This window comes from Colletotrichum godetiae (assembly GCF_030913485.1).
Source record: "Colletotrichum godetiae strain CBS 193.32 chromosome Unknown BDP55scaffold_21, whole genome shotgun sequence".
Classification (NCBI taxonomy): Eukaryota; Fungi; Ascomycota; class Sordariomycetes; order Glomerellales; family Glomerellaceae; genus Colletotrichum; species Colletotrichum godetiae.
Window position 1 is genome coordinate 584,825 of NW_026851269.1, and position 26,418 is coordinate 611,242.

Consider the following 26,418-nt stretch of genomic DNA (forward strand, 5'->3'; position numbering starts at 1 on the left):
TACGATAAGATGATTACGATAAGATATCTTTATCGATAAAGCAGCCCATCGAATCAAGCTTCCATTCCCATCCACATCCACATCCTCATCCCCAACAAAGGTGACGTCAAACCCGCCGCCGCCCCTAGAGCTCTAAGCACCCTTCCTGTCACCTTTTGATCAAACCACCACACGCATGCCGCATGACGGCATCAACCACCCAGACTGATGTCAACCGCCGCAATCAGCAACGAGCTGCTAATCCCCTCATTTCCCACCACTCATGAGTGGCTTCTCTCTCGCAGAGCAGATGCGATGAGAGAAGCGCCTCCGTGCAATGCCCCTCCATTGACGCAAGAGCCCCTCCATGCTGAGACTGGCTAAAGGGGATGCGCCCTACTTGTGCCCCTCTTTCCTCCAGTGAATATCGTAAACGTGATGTAGAGTGGTGTACCTATCGGGAGGGAGGAGCAGGACCTCCGTCCTGACGCGAGGTGCCAACCACCTAAGGTAGGTAAGGTACCAGCCAGCTACCTTAGCCTTCGTATTTAATCCCATGTCTCTCCTTCTCTAAACGTGACTTTCCATTCTTCACCCATCAAGCCTCATCAACCACGAGAAAATCCTACGTCCATTTAATCAATCTTCAAAAAAGAACAAACTTCCCACATAAAAGCTACAACACCATCAAAATGCCCGAAGGCCGCCAATCCCCTCCTCCCGAACGCCAATCCGGCGCCCAACAACAAGATCCCCCCGCTTCCGGCAAGGGAACAGACGACGCCTCCAACAAGGAGCAGACCAACAAGGAGTCTCTCGATGTACGTCCACCACCTCCCATCGTTTCTGATACTTTTCAAGACCGTTGGCTAATCAACAATTCCTCATCACAGAAACTGGAGTCCAACCCCAAGGGCCCTCTCGATGACGTCTTGAAGGACAAGTTCTCCAAGACGGAGTAAGGAGAAAAAAAAGGACGTCATGATGGCATTTTTGTACGAAAGGCGTTGGGAACATGAGGCATGAATGAACATCACATCAAATCTTATGATGGTGAGGGTTGTATTATAGATACCTGTAATGCGATTAAAGCATTTGAAAGTCATACTATTTGATCTGCCGTGATACTGATGTCTACTAGGTGGTGGTGTTTTTGACTTCGTTCAACTATGACCGTACCATTGAAGTGGTCATTGAAAGGGTTCTGCCTATATAGAGTGGATGAATTGCGTGACATTCGATATATGTGTGATGTTGCTGAAGTTTGGCTCACTCTTGACACTTACTTACAGCACTCGTAATCGATCGTTTGATTAGGATCCTTACGGATAGAAATACAGGACTGATTGAATCCATTCTCGGCTTTGAAGCTCACCGACGATCAATGGTACTCATTCAAGACAGACTCCAGAACGAGGATCGCGCAATCAATGGAATAATCTTTGGACCAGGCAGCATCCTTGGAGTAAGTAATGGCACACAGCTGGGCCTAAAATCACATCAACTTATCTAGTCAAGTGTGTGAGTAAACATGTTCGATGCCATGATTTGCATTGCAAGTCGTAACTACCTAAGTGCCAAGAAAAACCACACGCGTTGCAGTCATGAAACGTTTGTGCCTAGTAAACCCAGCCAACGCCTGCCATCAAATCCTTTTGCAAACCGGTTCTCGTCACTCTTTTACAAGGGGGTCTTCTCGTCGGTGGCGGCCGACGGCTTGGACAAAGGAACAGCCGTCGTGGGGTCGGGCTGGGTGGGGGACTGAGTGCCGATGGTCTCGCCAGTAGCACCGGGGGCAGCCTTCTCCTTGCCCAGGAATCTCTCGAGGCCGGAGGCCTTGTAGGCGCTGCCGCCGTGCTCCTCCTTCTTGAGGTCGGCAAGACGACGGGCCTCGGTGTGGATGTCCTGCACCTGTCTGGAACCGGTCTCGTAGAAACCGACAATCTTCTTGCCAGTAGGCGTGCTGGTGGCCTTCTCAAAGTACGAGCTCAAACCGCCAAAGATGCCCTGAGCCTTGGCAGTGATGCCGTAGGACTGGTCCGTAGCCTTGGCACGGTCGGTTGCGTGGTACTTGGTGTCGAGGCCTTGAAGGGTGGTCAAGAAGCGGTTGGAGACGCCATGCTGGCTGTCGAGCTCGATGGCGCGCTGCAGAGCGGCGTCACCGACAACGTAACCCTGAGCAAGGTACTCGGCGAAGATGCGAGAGCGAGGCTTCTCTTCTTGTGTAATATCGTCCGAGTCGCGGTCGGCGTTCTCCTTGTGGTGGGGAGCGTCATCGGTAGGGTCGCCACCGGCGCTGGTGACGGTAATGTGGGAGGTGCCGAGCTGGGTGTTGTTCAGGAGGAGGGCCGTCTTGGCGGCGGTCTCCTTCTCGAAAGTGACAGCAGCATCCTTGGTCTCGCCAGCGGGAGTAACCTCGATGTTGGTGATCTTGCCACTGCAAAATGTCAATAATTACTCTAGTGGGACTTGCGGTGAAAGCAGGGATATCAGGCCATCAGGGCGATGGGAAATGAACTTACCAGAAGCTGAAGAAGTCCTTGATCTCCTTGTCTTCAGTCGCCGAAGCGATGTTCTTGACGTGAACAGTGGTGTTTGACATAATGACGGTTGTTTGGTGTTTGGAGTTGTTGAGAGATGTGTTTGAAAGTGTTGTAGGAGGGAGTTTTGTGAGGGGTAACTGAAGACTGGATGGGGTATCAAGGGCGGTTATGCGGTTATGTACGTTGTCTCTCAAGTTGGAGGGGTATCTGGGAAAAAGCAGAGAATGAGCCGAGAAGAAGGGACGTTGCTCGTAATCGCGTGAATGATGGATTTTATGTAAAAGCTGGACGTGTCTGCATGGGAATGTTGGAGGCAAGTACGTATGATGATCAGACGAAGGGTCATGAGAACGCGCTTTACCTTTTAGCCAAGGCAGGCGACGAAAGAGCATCCACGTCCCAGCCCAGACTCAGGGACAGAAGGGGCGGCCTCCAGCTGGTGACGATGCTGGGCACCACAAAGAGCAGGGTCCCTGTTGAGGGAGGGGGGCCACCCGGTGGTAGCTGCCCTGTCTGGCTGGGCCATCGAGGAAGGAAAGGGAAAGAGCGAGAGCGGCAAGCAAGGAGCAGGGGCCAGTCTGGGCCCAGTGCCAGCTTCCACCTTCAGAGAGGGAAAGTGGGGTACGAGGGGGGCGAGGTCCAAACGTCATCGCCTGCGGTTTTGAGGAGCTTGTGCCAGCGGTGGGGGTGGCTGTGGCTGTGCACAAGCCAGGACTCCCGTTCAGGAGCGAGGTAGCCCCGCTAACAGAGCCACACTCCAGCCACGTATCTTTCCCGCGTACTTTGGCAGCCCAGATACCTTCACATGCTTCTCTTCCAATTATCCCACTTACTGGAAGGCTCCAGAACATCAGACGACCCTGACCTGAATGCTCCCTTCATCCCATTCTGAACGACACAAATTCCCCAACGGGAAGAAAGACCAGATGACGCTTTTCGGTACGGATACGACGCGACTGCTCTAAGGACACATTGCGAGACTCCTACCCAGTCGTCTTGCGACGCGACGCCAGGGCGACGTGGCTCGTGGCTGGCATTTCACACTTCGCATTTCACCATGCATAGAAGAACTTAGAACTCTCCAATATTCAACACCCCACGTAACGTCGTCTCATCTATCTACATCGGCCTACCACCACCACCATCATCCTTCACGGCTCCGATGATGCTACACCTTTAAGCATCACATCCGACGCCTTTTGGCTAACGATAAAGGTCGCCACGGCAGGAAATGCTCCGGGAGCCCGCGGGAACACGCTCGCGTCGACAACCCTCAGCCCGTCCACACCAAACACACGAAACTCGGAATCCACCACCGCCATGCCATCATCAGCCGCACCCATCTTGCACGTCCCCGTAGGATGATGGCCAAAAGTCTGCTCCCGGATCCAATCCTTATCCGACTCCGGGTCCGTGTCACCGCACCGGCCGTCACCTTCCACCCGCGAGCATGGAGGTTCGGCCGGCTCCACCGGACCCCATGGACCTTGGACGCCGCGCATGCTCCGTCTGCCCCATGCCACCACCTCCGCTATCGCTTCTAGGTCCGTCTCGGCACCTTCCTTGTACAGCTCGAAATTGATCTGCGGTGGCTCCGTCGGGTCCGCGGACCGGAGCTTGATGTACCCGGCCGTGTTCTGCGGGTGCATCTTAACAGTCGAAAAGCCGATGGTATTCGGTGGATCGAGGAGCTCCGGCTGCTGCACCTCGGGCCAGAATCCGCGGAACGCCCTTGGCCAGCTGAACACGAAGACATCTCGCTCTCCGGTCAGCGAAAAGCTAGACTTGAGAAGTAACGCGTTCGAGTTATATCCAAGCCGCATGTACGGGCCCTTTCCCTGCCGCCACAGCTCTTCGCACGGGTCTCCGGGCGTTCCCTTGGCGCAGATCGGCTCGTTGGGGTTCAAAGTAGCTGTCAGGTTAAGCTGAGCGTGACCCACAACTGGGAATTCTTGATTATCTTGGAGGTTCCGACCCACGCCTGGCAAGTCTGCCACGACCTCGATGCCGAGTGCCTCAAGATCTGTTTTGTTCCCGATGCCGCTGAGCTGTAGTAGTTGCGGCGAGTTGAAGGCACCACCTGAGACGATGACTTCGCTAGATGCCATTGCTCGCCGTGTCTCGCTTGTCGTCGACGCATTATGTCGCACATCGGCGCCATAGGTGGAATTGCCCGCCAAGTACTCAACGCCCACGGCCCTAGGCTTTCCGCCGTTTGTCTCTTCAAACAGGACCTTCGTAGCCAGAGAATTTGTCGACAAAGTCAGAGGCCACTTGGGAGAGCCGTCGGCGTTCCTGGCCGCCAGTGTTTCGTAGATGTACGTGCGAGAGCTGTACCGCTCCCATTTGTCCGTCGCATGGAACGACAGCCCCCACATCCCCTCCATAGTGTCTCTATCCTCGCTGAGAAAGTTCCCGTCGCTGCCCACCATCTCAATGAGCTTCTCTGGATCTTTTCCAATGGACCGCAAGTGTGACTTAAGAATGTCCATCAAACCAGGGTTGTTAAGATACTGTGACCCGTTGCCGAGATTCGTATTGAAGTAGCCGTCGAATCCGTGGCCTGGCGTGTCCTCGGGGAGATAGTTGTTCTTCTCGATCCTCTCAAAGATTTGCCTAATGTTCTTGTGGCTTTCCCAATCCCAAGTCAGCTTTCCAGCCCTGATAAATCTCAATATGCCTTCACAATGCAGGTACGACTCACTTCCACGAAGCATCCCCCGTGACATTCTGCACAAAATCCCAATCCGAATCATTCGGCAACCACGTCGCCATCGCATTCGTCACACTCGAACCCCCCACCGTCGCGCCGCGTGGATACCAAACCCCCAACAACTCTGCCCCCTCAGGCGCCCTCGCCGCGTTGCCGACCCAGTATGGTCCGATACCAGTTCCATTCTGTGAGGGTAGCCGCCACGTCAGGTGGTTATTCCGCAGCTCGACCTCTTCGTCGGGATGATGCCGCACGAAGAACGACCAGCTGTTTGTCGGAGTGATAAAGTACCCGCCGTTGGCGATCACGGTTCGGATGTCATCGCGCTCGTCATCGCCTGCTTCGAGGAGTAGAGTTGGGTGGCCTGCGCGGGCGAGGTTGCATGCTAGGGGGCCGCCGCCTGGGCCAGAGCCGATTACGATGTAGGTGTAGGTTGTGTTTGGGGCTGATTGGGCGGTGGTTTGCACGAGGAGGAGGAAGAAGAGGATGAAAGCTGTGATCGTGGAGAGGATCATCATGTTTGCGGTGGGGAGGGTATGTTCTGTATGATGCTGCGGTCAATGGAGGGCATGAGTCTCCGGTTTTCAACAGCCTTGGTTAAGGACTGGTGAGATGGCTTTAAATAGCTGTTTCTCTTCATGCTCGCAGCGCCTTTTTTCTAGCCTCTCGTTCCCCCGGGTTCCAACCTGTCGAAATCGTCAACAATGGCCTCCCAATATCAAGGGTCCCTGTCTCGCTTAGACATCTCCCCGCATAGGGTAGAGTTCCCAAAGCCAATCTACATCCCGATAAGCTTACCAGTGCCTTGGCGGGTGTAACCGTTACAACAACAAGGTCGATGCAGCTTACGGTCGAGGCGGGGTTCGGTCCCGATTGGGATATACGAGGCGCGATGTCTCTCTCCTTGCATATGGTGATGACGGGTTCTTCTTATTGAACGACTTCCATGAGTTCACTTGAAGACCCATCATTCCCAATATCTTCTTCCTCTGCCGATGGCATTGTTATATCTGTCGTATCGGATTGCTCCCCGCGCCTCCAGCGAATTAATCGAGAAAGACGAATGCCGTGTCTGATTGGGCCACGCACCTTACAGGCTTCCAGGACATCATGCCGAACCTCCTATGCCACCAGTGCCGCCGTCTATGTTGCTATTCGTCCCGTTATCTGTCATTTCTTCCTTGAATTAAAAACTTCCATTACCGAAATCAAACTTTTCAATGGCGTGAAGTCGTTGCCAGATGACTAATACCCTGAGTTCGCCATACGGAAGGTACGATCCTGCCGGGGTCTGTCGTACCTTCCCTCCCGAGTTCCCTATCAACCGTACCTTCCACACATGTCCCCCTCCTCCTACCTTCCATCTGAATACACGAGAAGGGCAAGTAACCCCCTCAAGTCTATTCCTGTCACCAGCCAACAGGCGTCCCCCGGGGGTCAGGTCAAAACTGGCTGGTTGGTGGAGTGGTTCGAGTCCACAAGCCTAATCGGTGAAGGCTAGAGGTCCCGTGTTCGAGTCCCGGCAAGTGCACCCAGAGATGTAGCCCCCGTTCGCCACCGGTCACCGATAGGGGTGAACTCTTGTGTTTTTATTGGTGGCCATTGAGACTGATCTGCTTGGAGTATAATGCCTTACGCCCTCATTTTACTCGTGCTAGACTGGCGAGCCCAGAGATTCGAGGTTAGAAAGACTAGGCGCAGGATGGGGTTCGTGAAAGTCCCTGACTACCGCGGCCTCAATGGCCTTCTCAGAGCCTGACTCGAAGGATATGTGCCGGATCATAATACCAATGTACTGCTCAGAGACCTCCGTCTCAGGCACGCCGACTTTGTCGTATACTTGAGGTAGCTGCCCCCGATGAGCTGTATATGTGGACTCTGCTCTCATTACGACGGAGACGAAATCGACTTGCTCAGTCGTTGGCCTCCAGGTGGCTCAGGTCAAATACTGCCGTGGAGAGGATTTGCGGGGGTGGGAGCGAACATAATGCTATAACGGGACAGCGATCGTGGTTTGAATGACGGGACGAATGCAAATGAAAAACAACGAAAGGTGCCTCGTTAGTTGAAGACTGCTAAAGTAGAATCACATCACCACACGAAGATGGTAGACGGGTGAATGAGAAAGAGATTGTTCCATTCAATTACTTCTGGATGCTCCAGTCCCATGAAAAGTCCTGAATGAGAGTCCATACCATCACCGATATTCCATCGACCACAGAGTGCGTGACATATCACGCACATTTAAAAGCCCTTCTTCACTTCAGCATCGGCAGATTTCAGGTGTGGAATGTTTCGTAAAGGGCTCGGAAAGCAGACGCCCGACCAAGAAGCTCAGCGGGACAGCCCTCCTCGACAATGACACCCTTGTCCAAGATGATAATCTTATCAAAGTCGAGAACGGTGTCGAGACGGTGAGCCACTGAGATGATGGTGGCGTGGGCGAATCGTTCGTGGATGATTTTCATCATCTTCTTCTCCGTGTCGACATCAACACTAACGCAAAAGGTAAGCTACCAAATCATTCGTAAAACGAGAAAGTAGACCCCGCGAGAAGCGAAGTTACTTGGAAAGGCCAACAACATACTTGCTAGTAGCCTCATCCATGACCACAATCTTGGTCGGGCACAAGATACCTCTCGCCAGGCAGAATACCTGCTTCTGGCCGTGAGAGAAGAAGTCATCTGAAAACTCCGCATCTAGCCCGCCCTTCTCTTCAATCACCTCCCAGAGACCGACGGTGCGGAGGGCTTCGGTAATGATCTCATCCGAAATCGCACCTTCGGGATCACAGTTGAGACGCACACTACCGCTGAAGAAGGGAGGCTCTTGAGGAAGCGCGTTCAGTCGCTGACGTAGTACCTCGCGCGGCATGGTCGCAACGTCGACGCCGTCGATGATGACTTGTCCCTCGTCACAATCAATGAGGCGGAGCAGAGTGAGCAGGAGAGAACTCTTGCCACTGCGAACGCGTTGTTAGCAAAGGTGTCATTAGAATATCACAACGATGGCCAACGAGATTCAGACTTGCCTCCCGCTTCGACCGCATATCCCAACCTTCTGGCCAGGCAAAACGCCAAAGGAAACCTTTGAAAGAACCTTACCCATGCCCTCACCATACGAAGCAGTGACATTATGGAAGCTAATCGCCCCCCTCTCAGGCAAAGACCCCGACGGCGTCTGAGGGTCCCGGGCCTGGCTCTCAGCAGGCGTCTGCTCCGCAAAGGTCTTCACACGCGCAACGGTACCAATCGAGGTCTCGAGAACAGTCCAGACGGTGATGGCCGCCTTCATGGCGCTACTGAGACCCATGATGTTGTACAGGGCCACACCGGCAAAGCCCGCGCCGACACGACCGCGCAGGGCGACGGCGACGGAGATGAGGACGATGGCGAGGGCGGCGACGGTGAGATCTAGGACGAGGGTGAGCCAGCGCTGGATGCTGTAGAGGAGGTACATTGGCTTCTGGGAGGTGTCGAGGCGGTCTCGCATGAGGTTTGTGAGGTCCTGTTGCCAGCCGAAGGCGCAGATTGTGGAGAGTCCGCTTAGGGTCTCGAGGAATTGGGAGCTGGGGAGTACATTAAGATGGGGGTTCTTTCGTTTGTGGCATGAAAGGGGTTGACAGGATACTTACTACATGGGGGCCTTGGCGTCGAGCTCCAGGAAACGAAGCTGGCGCGACGTCCGTAGGTAGAACCTTTGAATAACCCAGAGTACGCCGCCGAGGAGCGGGAAGACTGTAATGAGCTGGTAGGAGGCAGGGATAATCATCAAAGCTTGTGCAATGCAGATGAGTCCGTCTAAAGACTGTTTAGTGTCGGCACTACCCTCGTGCACGTTGGCATGGTAGCACTCACTGGCGGCAACATTGAGGAGAGAGATGGGCAGCTCAGCGTCGATTAACTGAATGTCCCGGCTGAATCTGAGCAATGGTTCAGTCCTGAAGCTCGATAAAGGCAGTGTGGCATGTCTATGCCTACCTGTTAACGATGGAGCCAGTATTGGTTGTAGCAAAGAAGGACAGAGGTGCCATTGGAGATGTTAGCAACAAAACTTGATCTGGTAGAGATGGTTATGACTTGCCGGAGGGCCTTCTCGAGGAGAATCCAATGAAGTTTGATACCAGAAGCAACGGCCATTCTAAGTACGACGTGCCTAGAGCAACAGGTTCAGTAATAAAGCTCAAGATACGAATCGATGATAAAATCTACCAGCAGGTCGCGGCCAACGCAACAAGTGAAAGGACTTGAAGAGTGGCATAGACTCCCATGTACTTTCCGGTCTCTTGATTAGGATGTCTGTCGTTAGCCTCACCCCACCAAGAAAGCCAAATTTCTGCCGGAAGTTTAGGTAAGCTTTCACTTGTGGTCAACATAGTAGGTAGGGACGTACCGGGGAACTTTGTCAGGAAAACCCAAATGACCTGCAGGGTGATGAATATGAGAACGCTGCGGGGGCCGGTTGCCTGAAAGTAGTACTTATAGACAGAACGATCACCCATGCGCTGTGTGTCCTCGTCAATGCTGCTGTTTGCTGTCTTCTCTCTCTGCTCAGGCTTGAACGCGGATTTTCTGTCATCCTTCACGGCGTCACGCTGGATCGTGTCTTCTTTGGTGACCAGGCCGAACTTGCTGATGTAACCGGGCTGCTTGTTGAGCTCCTCAAACGTTCCACGAGAAGCAATCGTGCCGGTTTGGTCCAGAGTGATGATGTAGTCTGCTTGAGGGAGTATGTGTACTGCAAGGCCGTTAGAGCTGGTAGGAAAACTAGATCAAGCCAAATACTGGAGTTGCGTACCTGCGTGGGTGACGAAGAGCGCAGTGGCGTTGCGTTGTCTCAAGAGGCCAGATAGTCCGAAGAGTTTGTTGAAGACACGAGTCTGCGTCTCGAAGTCGAGACCGCTGAAGACGTCGTCGAACAGGATGATTTCACGTCGCGAGTACACGGCGCGGGCAATTGCCTGAAAGGGACTTTGATTAGTAACAATACGAACATTCAGTTGTCCAAGAGACAATAAAGGGGCCGCCGGTGCTTACCACTCGCTGCTTCTGGCCACCACTGAGGGTAACGCCCTTGCTGCCAACCATGACCTGGTCGCCATCCGGGAAGGTCGCAATGTCTTCCTCCAAAGCACAAGCTCGGACTACGGTGCTATACCAAGAAGCCTCAAAGTGAGAGAAGCCAGTGACGTTCCGACGGAGAGTTTCGTTGGTTAGCCAGGGAACTTGGTCGCAGAAGGCTATGTTATCAGAGGCCCGGATGATAGTCCCCTCTGCAACTGGAGTCTCGCCCAAAATAGGTTTGAGGAGGGTCGACTTTCCAGAGGCGACGGGCCCGACAATCATTGTGAGCTTTCCGTGGGGGATGTGCAGCGTGAGATCGGTCAAGGCTGGGTCCGCATCTGTCTTCTACCCGAACTTGGCACTACGAATTTCGATGGCATTTCCGTTGACTAGAGGATCTAAGATGATGGCTTCATTGAACTTGGCCTGCTTCTCGGACTCCTGGCGGAACGAAGAGTCTCTTCGCGACTCACTGATGGACGAGGTGTTGCCGAGGTTGTCCGAAGGGCTGCGGACATCCGACTTGGCAGCCGTCTCCGGGGACAAGAGGAAAGCTTGAACACGGCCGAAGCATGCGATGGAGGCAATGATGTTGGGGAGATGCGCAAACAGCTCGTTGAGAGGCTGCGTGACGAGGGCAAGCAGGGCTAGGGACGTGAAGATGCGGTTCGAGTCAAGTGTGGTGTGCTCCTTTTGTGCGATAGCCGTGTATGCGCCGAAGGTCACCACTGGGGAGATGGAACCAGGTGCATACGCTGTGCTGGGTTAGTCTGGCCGGATCCGACTCATTTTTCCCCTGGTGAAATAACTTACACAGGGTGACAATGACAAGCAACATGGTCCTGAACTTTGCTGCGGACGCGATTTCCCTCAAGTGCAGGTCTTGGATGATGTGGAACATCTTATCGGTGAAACCGGACAGCTTGACGCCTTTGGGGGCTCCCAAAACAGAAGAAGTAACCGCTGTGGAATGTTTCAAAGATTAACAAACTGCAATGGACTCCTAGGTAGCTGAACGGCAGAATGGAGGTGATGTTCATACCGACTCTCTTTTGGATAGCCGCCATCCAGGATGCCTGAAAAGCCCCAGCGGAACCCGACAAGGCTCCCGCACCAAAAGCACAAACTAGACATCAAGTCAGTAACTATAAGAAACATGAAGTAATTAGGCGCGGTGCTTACTCAAGAAAAGCACAAGAGGAACGATGAACACAACTCCGAGTTGTCTGTATAGTAAGGCAAGGGCCACAGCCATCTGGAGAAGTGTCGACCAGCTCTCGTGAATCTTGGACATGCCGTTGACGATTCTCTCAATATCCGTGCTCATCAATGTGACCGCAGCAGCCTCCTCGGCGCCAGTGATGCTCATGGAAGTTGTTTTTTTCGTAGATCAGGAGCACGAGGCAGTCACGCATCATGGTGGCGTACCGGAAGACAAGGTGTTGGCATCCTGCAGTCACAACCTAGAACCCATGGCCCATGGGAGGTCAGACTCACATCCCACAAGTTGAATCAATGGGTAAAATTCATTGAATCTTGACTCACCGCAATGCTAACGTAGACCAAGCCATAGGCTCCGATCAACCCGTATCCGATATTTCTCTGGTCCTCGGTGTGGTCAACAGGGCTCGCGAGGTAGGCCATGATAGTGCTGATCATGAACGGCTGTGCGAGCTGGAGCCCAACGAGGATCATGTAGGCAGGAACAGGTGCCAGGATGGGCCACTTAAGAGCCGAGAAGATAGTTCCTAGTAAGGCATTGTTTCCCGTCTTGGGTGCTGTCGCGCCAAATCAAACCCGTCAGCGAATCAGGACATAGCGCAAACTCGCAGTGCAACTCACAGTTCCTCCACTTCTGTCCAACCCGGTTCCAAAGAGAATCAGACAGAAGCTGTCTATCAATGACAGGTAGCTTGTCAATCGATAGCGGAGACTTGTAGCCATTGAGAAGCAGACCGTTGAGCCAATGGAACCCGACACGGTTGAATAGTCCAGCAGTCTCCTCAGAGCTACACTCGCTCGAGTTGCCGATGATCCATCGCCTCTTGCTAGCTTCCTCCTGCACGAGAAGCGCAAGCTTCAGGCCAAAGGTCGCGGTTGAGAGCGCAACTATGGGGGTTCCGACGGATTTTATCCACAGGGTTCGGAGGCGGACGGCATCAAAGATGGTGGACAGGACTAGAAATGCATTCAGAAGCAGGGACGGGCTGAGCGATCTCGAGTGCTCTGTAAATGAGAGGCCAGCCACGAATACGCTGTCCAGAATGGTCAGAACGGCGGCGGCGATTGCTGTTTTGTTATTGAGGGCTAGATCTGCACCACGAGCCCAGAGTGTGGTAAGGGCGATAGAGATGGCAGTGAAAACCAGGATTGAGGCCTCGAATTTTGGTCGTTAGTAGACTCGTTTCATCTCTTGCTGCCAGCAGTCTTGCACTTGCTTGACGAGTGGATGAGAGCTCGACTTACCAGCTTGACTTGGCGAAACGTGTTGTTTGCGACTTTGTGTTGTACCGAGCGACGGGAGAACATCCTCAAAGCTGCTAGAATGATGAAAATTGACGATGGGAGGATCGACAAGATCGTGTCCTCAAACAAGAGCGTGAAGTCGAACTTGCGGACGCAAGAATCCATCACTGGGCCGAAGGCGGAGTCGCCTGGACCACCCGGCGATGCGCAAGAAATATTGGTGTCCATTGTACATAGACTGCTCAACAGATAGGGTAAGTAATTGATGACACGAAGCGTTTAAGTTAAGAGACGCTAGTCACGATGACTTCGAGATCGCAGCCAACTCTGACCTCTCTCAGTGCGGCGACAAAGAAGAGTCGATACGCAAGTGAAGCACGATCGTGTCGAATGCCTTTCTTTTGCTCGAAGATCGGAAAGATCAGCAGACCTCTTGGCTTCTTTCGATCATGGGAAAACAGTGAGAAGGGTGCCATTGTTATGAATAAGGGCCACAAACTGGTAGATATCGCCTTGGTGGTGACCAACGGCACCGACGGGCGTCGCTTGCCAGGTGATGAGGCGACGGAACCGTTTTCACGTTAAGCTATTGAGGATGGGGAAGCAATATCCCTGTCTCCTGCATGGAATGGCGTGGTTGAAGGATCAAACGAGTTTAGAACCAACAAGATGCGTAACAAGGGTCGGATGGCGCAGGATAACCAGCTACCAAAGCTGGACTGGCGGGAAGCAAAAGGCTTGATCTGACCCAAACTGCATTCCTACAAACTGGGGTTGACCAGGGTGTATTGGGATTTATTCGTGTCGTTGTGCGTGTTGGATGGCGTAAAGAGAACGAATGAACACGTTTGACTTGCCTCGTTGTCACCTCATACCCCTGATCCCAGTGTCCCTGAACTCTCCAGCTTCCCATCTTGACAGGCGCAAAAGGCTTATATGCATACGAGGGTCTAGATCTGGCCGTGTTGGTTCTGGAAAACGTCTGTTGGTTCCAACATAATTTCAGCAAAGTGAGGAACCTATGTTGCTGGATAAGAGCCAATCCCTGCTTATCTTGCCTTCTGCGCTGCTTCACTGCGAACAAGAGTAACAAAGCTGATTGGTGGCACATACGGCCTTTTCAAGCCAGAGGCGCACAGTCTGTCTTGATGAAGAAGGCGAGGGCGTCCCATCCGTACAAGTGGAGGAGTCCAGCCCATATGAGCAAGAATCTCGCTTCCGTTCTGCCGGGTTAGTACAAGGCCTGATTCATATATGAGGGCTTGTATCGTATTTTCCCATGCATAGGGATGAGAACTCGATCCTTCATTGCCACATTGGTATGATGTCTGTCCGTACATGTACAGACATTCCGATGTTTGATGAATCCCACCCATTATTGGGGGGCGTAGGGCTGTGCCGCAGGAGGCCGCCTTTTGTAGAGCTGAAAACCGAATATCATTCGCCCGTTGGTTTGACGCTGTTTTGAAGAGACTATTCTACTTTGCCATCAGAAATGTCACATTGCCTAATTTGACCACTTTAGGTCTTTCGGTTTAAGATGCCATGAACCCCGCGAGCTTCAGGAGCCTCTACAAGATATCAAAACATTTCTGCCAACACATACCCCCTCACTACACGTGAACAACTCTGCATTCTTAAATAAATCATACAGAAAGACGCTGAGAATACCGCTTCAGAATCTTGAGCTCTGACATCCCTCCTCCCTCCTACAACGACGCGGTCTCATCCGTTTCCCGCCAACCGCCCTTCCCACGCCCAGACTCCATCCAAACCCACCACATCGCCGTCGGACCCGGCGCCACATCCCTCTCTCTCACATTACCAGACCCGGCCGAGGAATGGCAGACTCGTCGTGACATCTCCGTCCAGGATTGGGCCGCCTTTGCTTCCAACATCACCGCAGCGCTCGATGCAACCATTGATGTCGACGACAAGAAGCAGTTGGCAAACGAAGACGAGTTCATGGAGAAGCGCCTGACAGAGATTGTCGAGGGATGGAACAACGGCTTTCTTGAGCAGCGCGGTCTTAAGGTTGTGCTCAATGGGCAGGATGATGCTGCCACCGCTGCCGCGGGCTTTTCTACCGATGTATCGAGGTTCAGCTTTGGCCCCAAGAAGTTCCGGGTTCAGTTTGGTGGGGGGATCTTTGGTGTGGACTTGTCATCTAAGAAATCTGCTTCTGAGAAGTAATCTACAATTATGTTCGATAGCTCCACATCGTTGTTCGATAGCGAGAAAGAAGACATGCAGGAGACTTGAAGCCGTGGTAAGTACGAAAGTAGTAACCGAGACAAATCGGTTATCACAGGATTAAATGCGGGCTTTAGCTAATAATTTCTGATGAAGCCGAACTACTTTTCCAAAGCTCGACGAACAAGCGAGGAAACTGGCAGACAAACAGACATATTGGACCAAAGATTTGCATTGTGAATTTCAGCATATTTTGGGCTTGGTACATGTCAGGGCCCTTGACATCGATGCTCCAAGCCGGTATCCCGTGGATAATGAAATTCGAAGCTTTGCCCCAATACGTGCCTCTTTACCGGGAATTAAATAGCTGATCCCGGGTATGTCGTTTCATCTGCCCTTGCATTCATTGTCACGGAGTCAATCAGTTCCGCGGCAGTCGTTAGGACTTACTGCATCCGGCGATGAGAGGCTCACGTCCAAGTAAGATGGAGGCGGCAAGCCAACTCCCTAGGTCACAATACGGATTCGGAAGTGATCACATGCCAACTAGGTCTATTCCAATCATGGCGCACGAGTTAACGGGCTCATTTGAAGTTATTAATACATCGGACATGATAGGTTGACCACGTCTTGGATCGAAAACATCTCGAACACATGGATTTGAGGTCAGCACGTTTGGTTGGGACACCAGAAATCGATTGAAATCGATTGAAATTTACTTCTCTTCCTAAAGTTCTCGAGGATAACTTGAAGTTAGAGGTATCTATAGTGATAAAGAAAAGGAAAAAGTGAATAAACCAAGCGAACATATTTCCCATCAACAGTACTCCCGGATATCATCGTCAAGTCGTTAAAACAAGCACCACAGGTTACCGACCGGGCCTACAGCGGCACCTAACCTCTGTGGATCACACCATTTTCGTCGTCGGGTCCGCATTCACATCCGTCGTAGTCTTTCCCTTCAAATAACTCCCAAAGATCTCGGGTTCCTTGGCCGGATGCGGCGTCGTCGGCGGCGGTACAATCTCCACATCCTTCGTCGTCTTACGCTTGAGGTAACTCCCAAAAATGTCCGTCTGCTTCTGGTACTGCTGAATCAGCTCCGTCGTATCCAGCCCGGGGCTCTGCTGCGCGAAAGAAAAGGAGCCGCTCCCTGCGCCGTCGGCCAGCTCGAGGCACTCGTCATCTTCGCGGCTCCGCGTCGTCTCGATCGTTTCCGTGGTGACTTTGACCTCGTGCGTAACGAAGATCATGCCCATGCTGTTTTGCAGCACAGGCCAGAAGACGGGGAGGGAGGCGCAGATGGCGGCCATGTCGATCTCGAGGATGGAGAGGGCCATGGGGCCGGGGGCGGCCCAGGTTGGGTCAAAGGTTGGGTAGGTTCCGGCGCGGGAGCGGACTAGGGCTACGAGACGCCAGGCGGAGAGCATCAAGACGCTTGATATGCCGTTAGTAACTACGTAAAAAGCGAGATGATGGTAATGAGAATCGACTCAGAAAAGAACTTACAGGCTGCCCAGCAAAAAGAGGCCGAGAACGCTCTTACGGGACCTTTTGTTCGCCTCGGTGTTGAAGTATAGCGGCAAAGGAATGGCAAAGATGACGAAGTCGAGAATCATGTTGCTCGTGGCGTGAGCCTCGTACGTCCGTATCAGCTCCTCTGCAACCTGCGTCCCGAACCCCCAGCGTCCGCGGTAGGGTATTGACCAGTCCCAGTAGGCTGCGACGGGAATGCAGGGTACCCAGGCGAGGAAGATGAAGGCGACTCCCCACATGGCCACGATGCAAATCATGGCAATGGTAAACATTCGTGATTTTGATCCGCGCTCAAATGTCCGGAGGTACTGGAGCAGGATGGCTATCTTGATCAAGGATGTTGATACCGGTAATGTGCCGTTGCAGATGTAGAAAATCTAGTTTCTCATGGTCAGAACTCCGTAATGAGAAGTGAGAGTCCATATCATGAAAAGGGAAACCACTTACCTTCATGAACTTGATGAATCTATAGTACTCTATCAATAATAAATGATCACCAAGCCCATAGTCCATTGCTATTTCACTTGTCAGCATCTGCTTCGGACCAAGTATGTCGGGGTAGTTGTAAGCGTATTCTGACATACCGACGCAAGTGCCAATGCTTCCAACTGAGATTGAAATCATGACCAGAACCAGAAAGAAGTCGTCCAATCCTACAGCCCGAACAATGAAGATGCGTGTCCATATTCGCATGCCCGCACACAGCAGTGCTAGTATCTACACACCGATTGTTAACATAATGTTTTTGGACAGCTCAACGTACATGTACATTTGCCCAGTGCCAAGGAGGAGGGACATACCAAGAACGATATCACGATGCCAAGCATCACCGGCTTCTGATTCAACGCAGGCCTCGGGTCATCGAGGTTGTTCACCTTCCCAACCAACTCGGTAAAAGACGTCATGATGAAAGGGATACGAGTCCCAATAAAGGGATCTACGTAACGACCGATTGGCTAAAACCACATGTACATGAGGTCTATTTCCCAACTCGGCTCGAGATAACCACAATGTTGTCGTTGTCGTTGTCGTCGTCGTCGTTCGTCGAGGAGATGAGTCTGTGGGGGCGACTGGGGCGGGGGTGTTACAGAGAGTAAATCGACCAGGAACCAGAGAACCCATGTGGAACAACTCCAAAAGGGGGCACTGCTGAGACCTTATGAGAACAAAAGCGATGGAAGCATCCGGTGTGGCTTTCGAAGAACAGTCAGCCAGTAGAACATATCAAGCATGTCGCGCGTCGCCGCCTCTTTCTGGGCTCGTGGAAGTGTGGCTTGTCACACGGCAACGTCTCAACTCGCGGCTGGCAAATGCATTTCCTACGATTCCTCCTCGCCCGAAAAGGCCTTTCCTCTAGTTCCTTGACCCAAACAATCAGGACACTCTCGAACTTGGTCTCCTCCGGCTCCCATCCTCCCCCCACCATACGGACGATTGACAGCCCTAATGCCTTCTTGACGGGCGCACCTCACGCGGGAAAGAAAAGGGGAAACCACCGTGCCCTCCATGGTTCCAAAGCTCCGGTTCGTGTTAGCGTCCGCCTCCATGCCTCTAGTGCCTCCTCGGTCTTCACTTCCACCAGTCTGCCTGCCCTCTTATAATGTGGCTTGCCGCGAGGCTTGAGTTCGTTGTGAGCAGCTGGAGCGGCAGAGGTGGGAGGCGCTGGAAGGTCGACCGCATGCGGGGATTGGTGTGGCGGCGTGGATCAATCGACCCAACCGTGTTGGGACAAGAGTCGTGGATGGTATGGTTGTCTTATGCACCATCGAGAAACATCGTGTCTTGGATTGCCAAAACAGACCCTTATCGAAGGTTGGGTGCGATGCCCAGCGTTAGCAAGAATCCTTTTGTTTCTTCTTCTTTCATTCTTTTCCCTTGGACGGAAAAGACGTTAAGAGTTATTCTGGAAGGGCTTTGAGAGGAAAGAGGACTTTTTTCTTCTTCTTTTGCTGGAGCCGTCGATCTCGTAACCGTTTTCAGTCAGCCTTGGGCCCTTTCCCTCAAGCCATACCGCAGATTGTGGCTGGAATGAGGAAAGGTCTGGATGACAGAACGCAAGCAACTGGCCTGATAAACCATCCTTCGCGCCCTCATAAACTGTCTAACATCGCTACTACCCATCGTTTCGGGGCAAGAGCTCTCTTACTTTCTTTAATCATTTCGACTTTTCTCGGTGAACCGTTTGCCTTATTGTTTACCTCACTCAACAGTAACTTCCCCCTTGCTCTTGTGGCTTGCTCTCTCTCCCCCCTTTCACACCCCCCCTCCCCCTCCCTCACTTGCCGTGGATCCCAGGAAATTCTTTGAACTCGACTGCCGTCGAGAAATGTGGCGTACAACTCTTCAAGGAAGCAGTCCGAGCGCCCCGCTGTACCGCGAATGATCGACATCAGACTGGGCCGTCTATCCCTTCCCGTGTGCCTGGGTCGTCACGGTCATCTTAAGGGGTTTCGCAAGTGAGTTCGCTTAGGTAGCCAAGCTTCAAGTTGGCTGCCTTAGCCCGCATGCTATTCGATTTTGCCCTTCTCTATATGATAAACGTAGGAAGCTCGGAAGCTCGGATCAATAGAGCGTCATCTAGACTAAATTCCTTCCACGCCATCTTATCTCCATCGTGGATGCTGTGGACTACCTAGAGCTCGCGGAAGCAGGTCCGTGTATCCCGGCGGGCTAATTACCCTGCTGACTTATGAAAATCTTGCGTTGATCTCGGGATCATTACCTAGCGAACAAAGGGGGACTTGATCCAGCAGTCCATAACTTGATGTGAGGATCAGAAACGTCTCAGAACTACTGGAGACAGCTCTCTTCCATCGTTGATTATTTAGTCTTTTTTTCATTCATGTTTCTATCATGTGCTCATAATACACGGTCCTTCCATGCCATCCCTGTCACGCCAGATCGATGGCCGAGCTTCCCTGCCCCAGCCTGGAATGCAAGCTAAAAATGACTTGCAGCCTCTGACGCACCCAGGCACCACCCTCATCCTAGCAAAAGATTGGCAATCTCTGCAAGCATGTCATAGTCCCCATTGTCTTTCAAGACAAGACATGCACACGTTTTGACCGTTTCACCAACAACCAACAACTACGACTTGAACAACCCACTCAGCTGGAACCAGCAAGCTCCTCCTCAAGCTTGTTCAACTCATCCATCAAAGCGTGCACAGTCTTCTTCTGGTCCTCGCTAGCCTCAACATAGGGGCTCCGCGGCGCAAACAGCTTCTCCTGGCCCTTCAACCCGGCCCGCGGCGCCGTGTACACGGACGCGGCGTACTTGATCGTTGCGATGCCCGCCTTGGTCGCCTGTTCCGCAATCGCGGCCTTTTGGTGCAGAGCGATGGCCTCCTGGAGCTTACCTTCGTTGTGCAGCTTATAAATCTGCACCGTGACGCGGGGGAAGACGTTGGCGAAAGCCGCGATGCAGCCCGCGCTGCCCGAGGTGAGACCGCCGAGGAGGAAGTCGGACTGGCCTCCGTAGGTAGCGAATTTCTCGGCCGGCAGCTCGGCGGAGAGGCGGACGATTTTGGCGACGGCGCCGCAGGTGAGTTTGACGCCGACGATGGAGTCGTGCTTCTTGGCCAGCTTGGCAATGGTGCCGCTGTCGAGGTCGATGCCGTTGCAGACGATGGGGAAGTTGTAAATCACAATGGGGAGGGGCGTCTTCTCCGCGACGGTGTCGAAGAAACGATCAATGACCTGCGGGGTGGTTTGCTTTCCGAAATAGGCCGGGGGCAGGACGAGGGCCGAGTCGGCGCCGGCTTCTTTTGCGTCGGAGAGGAGCTCGAGGACCTGCTTTGTGGAGTGCATGCCGCAGCCGGCCATGATGGGGAAGTCTGGGCCGGTGGCCTTGCGGGCGGTGGCGATGAGGGCCTTGCGCTCTTCGCGGGTGAGGAGGAACTGCTCGGCGTTTGTGCCGAGGATGACGAGGCCTGCGAGGCCGGTCTTGGAGAGGTAGGAATAGTATTTTGCCTGGGCTTCGAGGTCGAGCTCGTCTGTCTCTGGGTTGAAGAGCGTTACGGCCGGGGCCCAGATGCCTTGCGGGGGAACCTTGCTGGGAGACATTTTGATGGCCTTTGATTTAGTCTTTGTTGTAGAATGCTAGAGGTCTAGAAGATGATGAAGAGTAATAACAAGTATGAAAGTTGATGAGTTGAATAGAGTATATGAGTGAGACGAACACTTAGAAGATGAGCTGCAGTATCGAAGGCTTTAATGTTCCAACAACGTCAAACGCGCCGGGTATCGTGACCGAGGCTAGCAGGACTATTTATCGGGACGGTATCCGTTGAACTCGACCCCAAATGGGCAGATAACTACGGGTTCCTATCGGATATCCGCTCCCCGGATCTTGACCCGATTCCCCCGCATTCGAGGCCGAGACCGGCCGAGCATGGACAGGGGTATTTCCGGCCGACGCCCCGATGTCCTTTTCCACAGAAAATGCCGTCTTATGAATGGGGCCCCATCGATCCATCGCCATTCTCGCTTGTCGCGGGTACGATTCTTTGCCAAGAGAATATGCAGTCATTGTTCAACGGAATCTCTGCAGCTTTCCCATGCAGAGACAAAGAAAGACGTACATGCAGGACATAACCGGCCAACTACCCGCAACTACCCGGATCAGCGGATTTCTAGGTACATACATACTAAAAAAACACCGAGTAAAACACCAGGCACGTCAAAAAGGTCACCACTACTTGATCAACAACACCAAAAGATAGACGGGCCCTGGCCAGGATTCGAACCTGGGGCCTCTTCCATGATAGTGTCTTGATTGCTCAATGAGTCAATAGCCCTAAGGAAGAATCATACCGCTAGACCACCAGGGCAGATGGAGATTGAAATCTCACGATGTCTCGATTGTGCTGCGGGGACCTCGCTGGAGCCGCCTTGAACTGATCGGATTAGCGAGAGGGCAGAGATGTGGGGGTGTGGGAGCGGGTCTTAAAACCTACCAGGCACACTAGCAGCGATTCTCGACGATAGAGTCAGAAGTGATTGAAGATTATGATGAGCCCTGCAGGCGTTGATTGGAGAAGGCCGGTAACTAGGGAATGTTGTCTGCGGGACGGCTTCGACTGGCCAGTAGAGGAATCAAGAGTTGCTATTGTGGCTTGAGGCAAGCTTCTCATCCAGCAGCTCAAAAGCGCTAGGGGGACGTTCATCGGCAAGACGGACTAGATTGGGAGGACTCGGTCAGTTGCACACGAAATGGATTGAGAAGAGTAAGTTGAATATATCAATTCATAATGCCTCGAAGCGAAGAGGATTTAGTGACACGTTGTCACCGGAAGGCTACACTGAAGTGTAATCACACGAGTTGGATGGCGTTTAAGATTTGGTGATGAAGAATCAATTAGTAGTCTACAAATCAACGCGATACAAAATCAAATCCTCACAACTCCAAAAAATGCATTCCCACTTAACCTTTTGCCCATGCTGCCATCAAGCCTCGATAACTCCCCACGCACCACCACCAGGCGATTGAATAATGACAGTCTCCCCAGCCCTCAACTTTGTCGTCGCCTTGGCCCCCAGATTAACAGTACGATCCTTTCCAGTCATATCATCCTTGACAATAACCAAATTCAACCCGGCCTCGCCATCACCGCCACCCTCCATACCATACGGCCGCCGACTCCGGCGCTCGCTCAGAATAGAGCACTGCACCGGTACCCGGAACTCAATCTCCCGAATCGTCCCGTCGCCGCCCTTATTCTTACCCTTTCCACCTGACCCACTGCGCAGCTGGAAGCGCCGTAGGATACACGGGTACCGCTTCTCAAAGACCTCGGGATCCGTGATGCGCGTGTTGGTCATGTGCGTGTGCACGCCGCTCTGGCCAAGCCACGTCGGGCCCGCGCCGGCGCCGCCCGCAATGGTCTCGTAATACCCGAAGCCGTCCTTGTGCTCGCCCGTCACGGGGTCTTTGCCGCCCGTGCCAAATGTGAGATTGTTGCAGCAGCCTTGGCTGGCAGCGGAGGCGCGGAAGGCTTTCAGGACGACGTCGGTGATGCGTTGGGATGTGAGGACGTTGCCGCCGACGACGGCGAGGCCGGCGCCTGGGTTGAGGATGCTGTCCTTGGGGATGACGATGTCGATGGGGGCGAGACAGCCTTGGTTGAGGGGGATCTGGGAGGAGATGAGGCCGCGGAGGCAGTAGATGATGGCTGAGTGGGTGATGGCGATGGGCGCGTTGGTGTTGCCGAGGACGTGCGGGCCGGTGCCGGTGAAGTCGAATGTCGCGGAGCCGTCCTCGGGCGAGATGGTGATTTTCAGGCAGATGGGCGTGCCGTCGTCCATGTAGTCCACCGCGACGAGGGGCTTGGAGCCGAAATTGGCGAGGGTGGACTGCATCAGCTCACGCACGGCGTGTTCGGCCGTGTGCTGAATGGCGTACATGTACCGGTGAACTGTGGCGAGGCCGTTTTCCGTGATGAGGGCCTTGATGAGCGAGATGCCCTTTGCGTTGGCAGCGATTTGCGCATTGAGATCGGAGAGATTGTCCTGCAGTCTGCGGGTGCCGGAGCAGCCGTCGTACTGCGCGGGTTCCTCGAGGAGCAGGCGCCGGACCTCGGACTCATTGAAGCGACCTTCGCTAACGAGCTTCGTCGATTCGATGGCCGCGCCTTCTTGCCAGAGTGCGTAGGAGGTCGGCGGCATGGAGCCGGGAAGGATACCGCCAATGTCGGCGTGGTGACCTCGCGAGGCGACATAAAAGGCCAGCTCTGGGCCATCAAATACGGGGGTGATGACGGTGATATCGGGCAGATGGGTACCGCCGCAGGAAGGGTGGTTGGAGACGAGGACATCGCCGTCCTTGAGCTTGCCTTCCCACAGCTCGTGCTGGTAGCGAACGGCAAACTGCATGGATCCGAGATGGACAGGAACGTGGGGGGCGTTTGCGACAAGGCCACCGTCGGGGCTGAAGATGGCGCAGGAGAAGTCGAGGCGTTCCTTGATGTTGGTGGAGACGGCTGTCTTTTGCAGGGTGCGGCCCATTTGCTCGGCGATAGACATGAAGCGGTGGCCGAATACGGTAAGCTGGACGGGACTGAACTCTTCCTGCTCGCCGCTCGTCTTGGCGACTTTTCCTACTGGGGCGCGGTCGATGACGACGTAGCTTTCGAGGACTGTCGCCGTGGTGGACGGCGTGACAAGGATGGTCTGAGTGTTGTCAATGATCAAGGCCGGGCCGGAGATGCGGGCACCGACGGGGATCGTCTGAAGCTGGTAGACCGCGGTATCGAGGTGGCCGTGACTCTCGAAATAGACGCTGTTGGTGCCACTGGGCTGAGGGGTCGAAACCGTGGACGCCTCGACAGACTTCATCTGGGCGAACGGGCTCTTCTCAACCTTGGCACGAGCTGCACCAGTAGCACGAACACGAATATCGTCGACGATGATGGACTTCTCGGGGAAATGGAAGCCGAAGCCCCGGCGATGAGCGTCTTCGAACTCCGTCTTGAAGTCCCAGTCCGCACCCTTCAGAATCATCAGCGAGCTGCTAGAACCAGCATATCTCATGTTCAGGTAAGTGTCGTGGGTGATGAGATCCTCGGTGAAGCCCTGCTTCATCAGCTCCAGAGTAGCCTGGGAAGACAAGTCCTCGAGCTGCGCCTGAATGCTGCCCTTTGTTTCGTCCGAGTAGGTGATAGCGGAAGGCTTCTGAATCTCGTGGACCACGTCTGCAAGCGACATTCCGTACGCTGAGAGGATGGAAGAGTACTTGTGAATGATGACGCGGGAGATTCCTAGGACCGTGGCAACGGAGCACGCGTGTTGACCGCCGGCACCGCCGAAGCAAGCCAGGTGGTGTGCGCCAGCCTCGTAACCACGAGCTTCCGTCAACGCGCGGATCGGGCTCGCCATGCCCTCATCGGCGACTTTGAGGAAGCCGAGAGCGACTTCCTCGGGGGAGAGCAGAGACAGACGCGAGGCTTCTCTATCCTTGTTGATATCGCTCGTCAGCTCGAGAAACTTGGCGGCGGTAACTTCTCGGTTCAACGGCTCGTTCTCCTTGGGGCCAAAGACCTTGGGGAAATACTCCGGCAACAGCCTACCCAGGAACAAGTTCGCATCCGTCACGGTCAACGGGCCGCCCTTGCGGTAGCATGCTGGGCCGGGATGAGCGGAGGCGGACTCGGGCCCGACGTTGAACAGACCGTTCTTCCAGGTCAGGATGGAGCCACCTCCGGCAGCGACGGTGTGAATATCGAGCTGGGGGGATTGGATGGCAATGCCGGCGGTGGTGGTCTCGAAAACATGGTCGTAGACGCCGGCATAGCGGGAGACGTCTGTCGAGGTGCCGCCCATGTCGAAGCCGATGACAGGCTGGCGCTCCTCGTCATCCCACGAAGTCTGGGCGTAACCAACAACACCTCCTGCAGGGCCCGAAAGAATCGCCTTGAGACCGCTGAACTTGCGGTAGTCGACGAGGCCACCATCCGACTGCATGAACTCGATACGAGTCGCGGCCGCGCCGAATCCGCCCTTGAAGTTGGCCGAGATGGAGTCGATGTACTGACGAATAACGGGCGTGAGGTAGGCATCAGCCACGGCAGACATGCCGCGGGGCACGACGTTGATCATGGGTTGAACTTCTGAAGACAGGGTGACGGAGAAGCCCATCTCCGAGGCGACCCTGCCAACCAGGAGCTCGTGGTCCGGGTAGGCGTAAGAGTGAACAAAGACAACGGCGATGGATCGATAACCCTGTTCTCTGACCTTTTCGAGCTGTGTCTTGATTTCTTCCAGATCCGGCCTCTTGAGGACGCGAATCGTCTCGCCAGTGATAGCCGTAACGAGCTCAGGGTCATGGGATGTGGGGCTTGTCTTGACAGAGGCGGGATCCTCGGTGTAATCCTCCATAGTGATACGCTCATCCACCTCGACAACCTCGTCAAAGAGGACTTCTGGCCGTGCGACCGAGAGGTCAAAAATGTTTGGCCGTGACTGGTTTCCAATCGCCAACAAGTCGCGGAAGCCCTTGGTAGTGATGAGAGCCACGCGCTCGCCTTTCCGCTCGAGGAGGGCATTTGTGGCTACCGTCGTGCCCATACGAATGGACTCAACGTGAAAGAGGTCGAGCAGTTGTCCTCTAGGTAGTGTCTCACCAGTCACCATCTCCAGAATCCGGCGGATGCCTTCTGTCGGAGCATCTTGGTAGTTGGCGGGGTCGACGGAAAGGAGCTTGAGGATGATGTCTCCCCTGCCTGGTATCGCGGCGTGAACATCGGTGAAGGTGCCACCTCTATCAATGGAGATGCGGATGCGATATGACTTGACCGTCATGATGAAGTGTGAACGTGGTGCTTGCTGCTTGTGAGAGGGCTCGTCAAGAAGACAAACCCGGTGAAAAGAAGTTGGGCTGGGGTATAGAAGTGGTTGGAGCAAAGCAGCACTAAGTTATGTTGAACGTAAAACAATATGTCGCTGAAGGAAACCTGATGAAGGTATGCGCAAATGTTTATATTGAGAATAACTTCTTCCTGCCTTTATCGTGATCATGTAACGATTGGCCGCTGCTTAGATCGGGAAATGGGGCTCGGAAGAAGGCCGCGATCGGGTGGCCGCTTACCTGGAACTCACACATTTGCTAACACGCTTTCCGATGAGGCCATTCGATCAAAACTCAGACAGTAAGGTTCACCTGGCCGGCGGCTGATGGCGTGCCGTATCGCTGACTTCTCAGATGCTACAGCCACATCGGCCTTTGGTCGGACGTCGCCATCGCAGTTTCCCACCGCTGATGAGTGAAAGCATACATCTGACTGGTTGAACAGCCGGGGTGGGTCCCCGATCAGGATATCAGCGAATCGAAGTGCGGTATTTGCGCGATACTTGATAAAGCATGATGATGAGAATCGGAGTGAAATTGCGAGTTGGTGTCGAAGGCGGGAAAACGGATTTGTGGGGCTCTT

General features: G+C 53.7%; 8 protein-coding genes and 1 non-coding gene across 9 annotated transcripts; 2 read left to right on the top strand and 7 right to left on the bottom strand.

The window, feature by feature from the left end:
- Positions 1-671: 671 nt before the first annotated feature.
- On the top strand, positions 672-941 carry BDP55DRAFT_728848 (uncharacterized protein; the record flags this gene model as incomplete). The annotated part of the gene is made up of 2 exons (XM_060579498.1): positions 672-800; positions 873-941. The coding sequence occupies 2 exons, from the start codon at positions 672-674 to the stop codon at positions 939-941; spliced, it is 198 nt and encodes a 65-aa protein (XP_060429557.1).
- A 718-nt stretch (positions 942-1,659) lies between these two features.
- BDP55DRAFT_694046 (RNA recognition domain-containing protein) lies at positions 1,660-2,581 on the bottom strand (the record flags this gene model as incomplete). Its single annotated transcript, XM_060577297.1, has 2 exons — positions 1,660-2,416; positions 2,502-2,581. 2 exons carry the CDS (start codon positions 2,579-2,581, stop codon positions 1,660-1,662), a joined length of 837 nt encoding a protein of 278 aa, XP_060429558.1.
- A 781-nt stretch (positions 2,582-3,362) lies between these two features.
- Positions 3,363-5,753, bottom strand: BDP55DRAFT_582790 (GMC oxidoreductase; the record flags this gene model as incomplete). The annotated part of the gene is made up of 2 exons (XM_060570844.1): positions 3,363-5,153; positions 5,227-5,753. The coding sequence occupies 2 exons, from the start codon at positions 5,751-5,753 to the stop codon at positions 3,674-3,676; spliced, it is 2,007 nt and encodes a 668-aa protein (XP_060429559.1). The 3' UTR covers positions 3,363-3,673.
- A 1,761-nt stretch (positions 5,754-7,514) lies between these two features.
- BDP55DRAFT_694048 (P-loop containing nucleoside triphosphate hydrolase protein) lies at positions 7,515-12,992 on the bottom strand (the record flags this gene model as incomplete). The annotated part of the gene is made up of 20 exons (XM_060577298.1): positions 7,515-7,731; positions 7,823-8,197; positions 8,267-8,803; positions 8,870-9,035; positions 9,093-9,157; positions 9,216-9,294; positions 9,427-9,442; positions 9,470-9,570; positions 9,628-9,972; positions 10,033-10,195; positions 10,272-10,636; positions 10,664-11,053; positions 11,112-11,261; positions 11,341-11,424; positions 11,481-11,662; positions 11,727-11,748; positions 11,840-12,076; positions 12,141-12,587; positions 12,618-12,675; positions 12,765-12,992. 20 exons carry the CDS (start codon positions 12,990-12,992, stop codon positions 7,515-7,517), a joined length of 4,227 nt encoding a protein of 1,408 aa, XP_060429560.1.
- A 793-nt stretch (positions 12,993-13,785) lies between these two features.
- BDP55DRAFT_744552 (uncharacterized protein) lies at positions 13,786-15,258 on the top strand (the record flags this gene model as incomplete). The annotated part of the gene is made up of 3 exons (XM_060580516.1): positions 13,786-13,850; positions 13,890-13,994; positions 14,444-15,258. 3 exons carry the CDS (start codon positions 13,786-13,788, stop codon positions 14,955-14,957), a joined length of 684 nt encoding a protein of 227 aa, XP_060429561.1. The 3' UTR covers positions 14,958-15,258.
- A 328-nt stretch (positions 15,259-15,586) lies between these two features.
- Positions 15,587-17,607, bottom strand: BDP55DRAFT_664504 (uncharacterized protein). Its single transcript, XM_060574947.1, has 5 exons — positions 17,294-17,607; positions 17,078-17,210; positions 16,941-17,008; positions 16,467-16,870; positions 15,587-16,394 (listed from the first exon to the last, which is right to left on the bottom strand). The coding sequence occupies exons 1-5, from the start codon at positions 17,396-17,398 to the stop codon at positions 15,866-15,868; spliced, it is 1,239 nt and encodes a 412-aa protein (XP_060429562.1). The 5' UTR covers positions 17,399-17,607; the 3' UTR covers positions 15,587-15,865.
- Positions 17,608-19,267: 1,660 nt separating this feature from the next.
- Positions 19,268-20,902, bottom strand: BDP55DRAFT_664507 (dihydrodipicolinate synthetase). The gene has a single exon (XM_060574948.1). It carries the CDS (start codon positions 20,555-20,557, stop codon positions 19,601-19,603), a length of 957 nt encoding a protein of 318 aa, XP_060429563.1. The 5' UTR covers positions 20,558-20,902; the 3' UTR covers positions 19,268-19,600.
- A 317-nt stretch (positions 20,903-21,219) lies between these two features.
- BDP55DRAFT_t181 lies at positions 21,220-21,324 on the bottom strand. Its single transcript has one exon. It is a non-coding gene; the product is annotated as a tRNA-Pro (tRNA).
- Positions 21,325-21,940: 616 nt separating this feature from the next.
- Positions 21,941-25,789, bottom strand: BDP55DRAFT_552712 (hydantoinase B/oxoprolinase; the record flags this gene model as incomplete). The annotated part of the gene is made up of 1 exon (XM_060569227.1): positions 21,941-25,789. One exon carries the CDS (start codon positions 25,787-25,789, stop codon positions 21,941-21,943), a length of 3,849 nt encoding a protein of 1,282 aa, XP_060429564.1.
- Between the last annotated feature and the right edge of the window lie 629 nt (positions 25,790-26,418).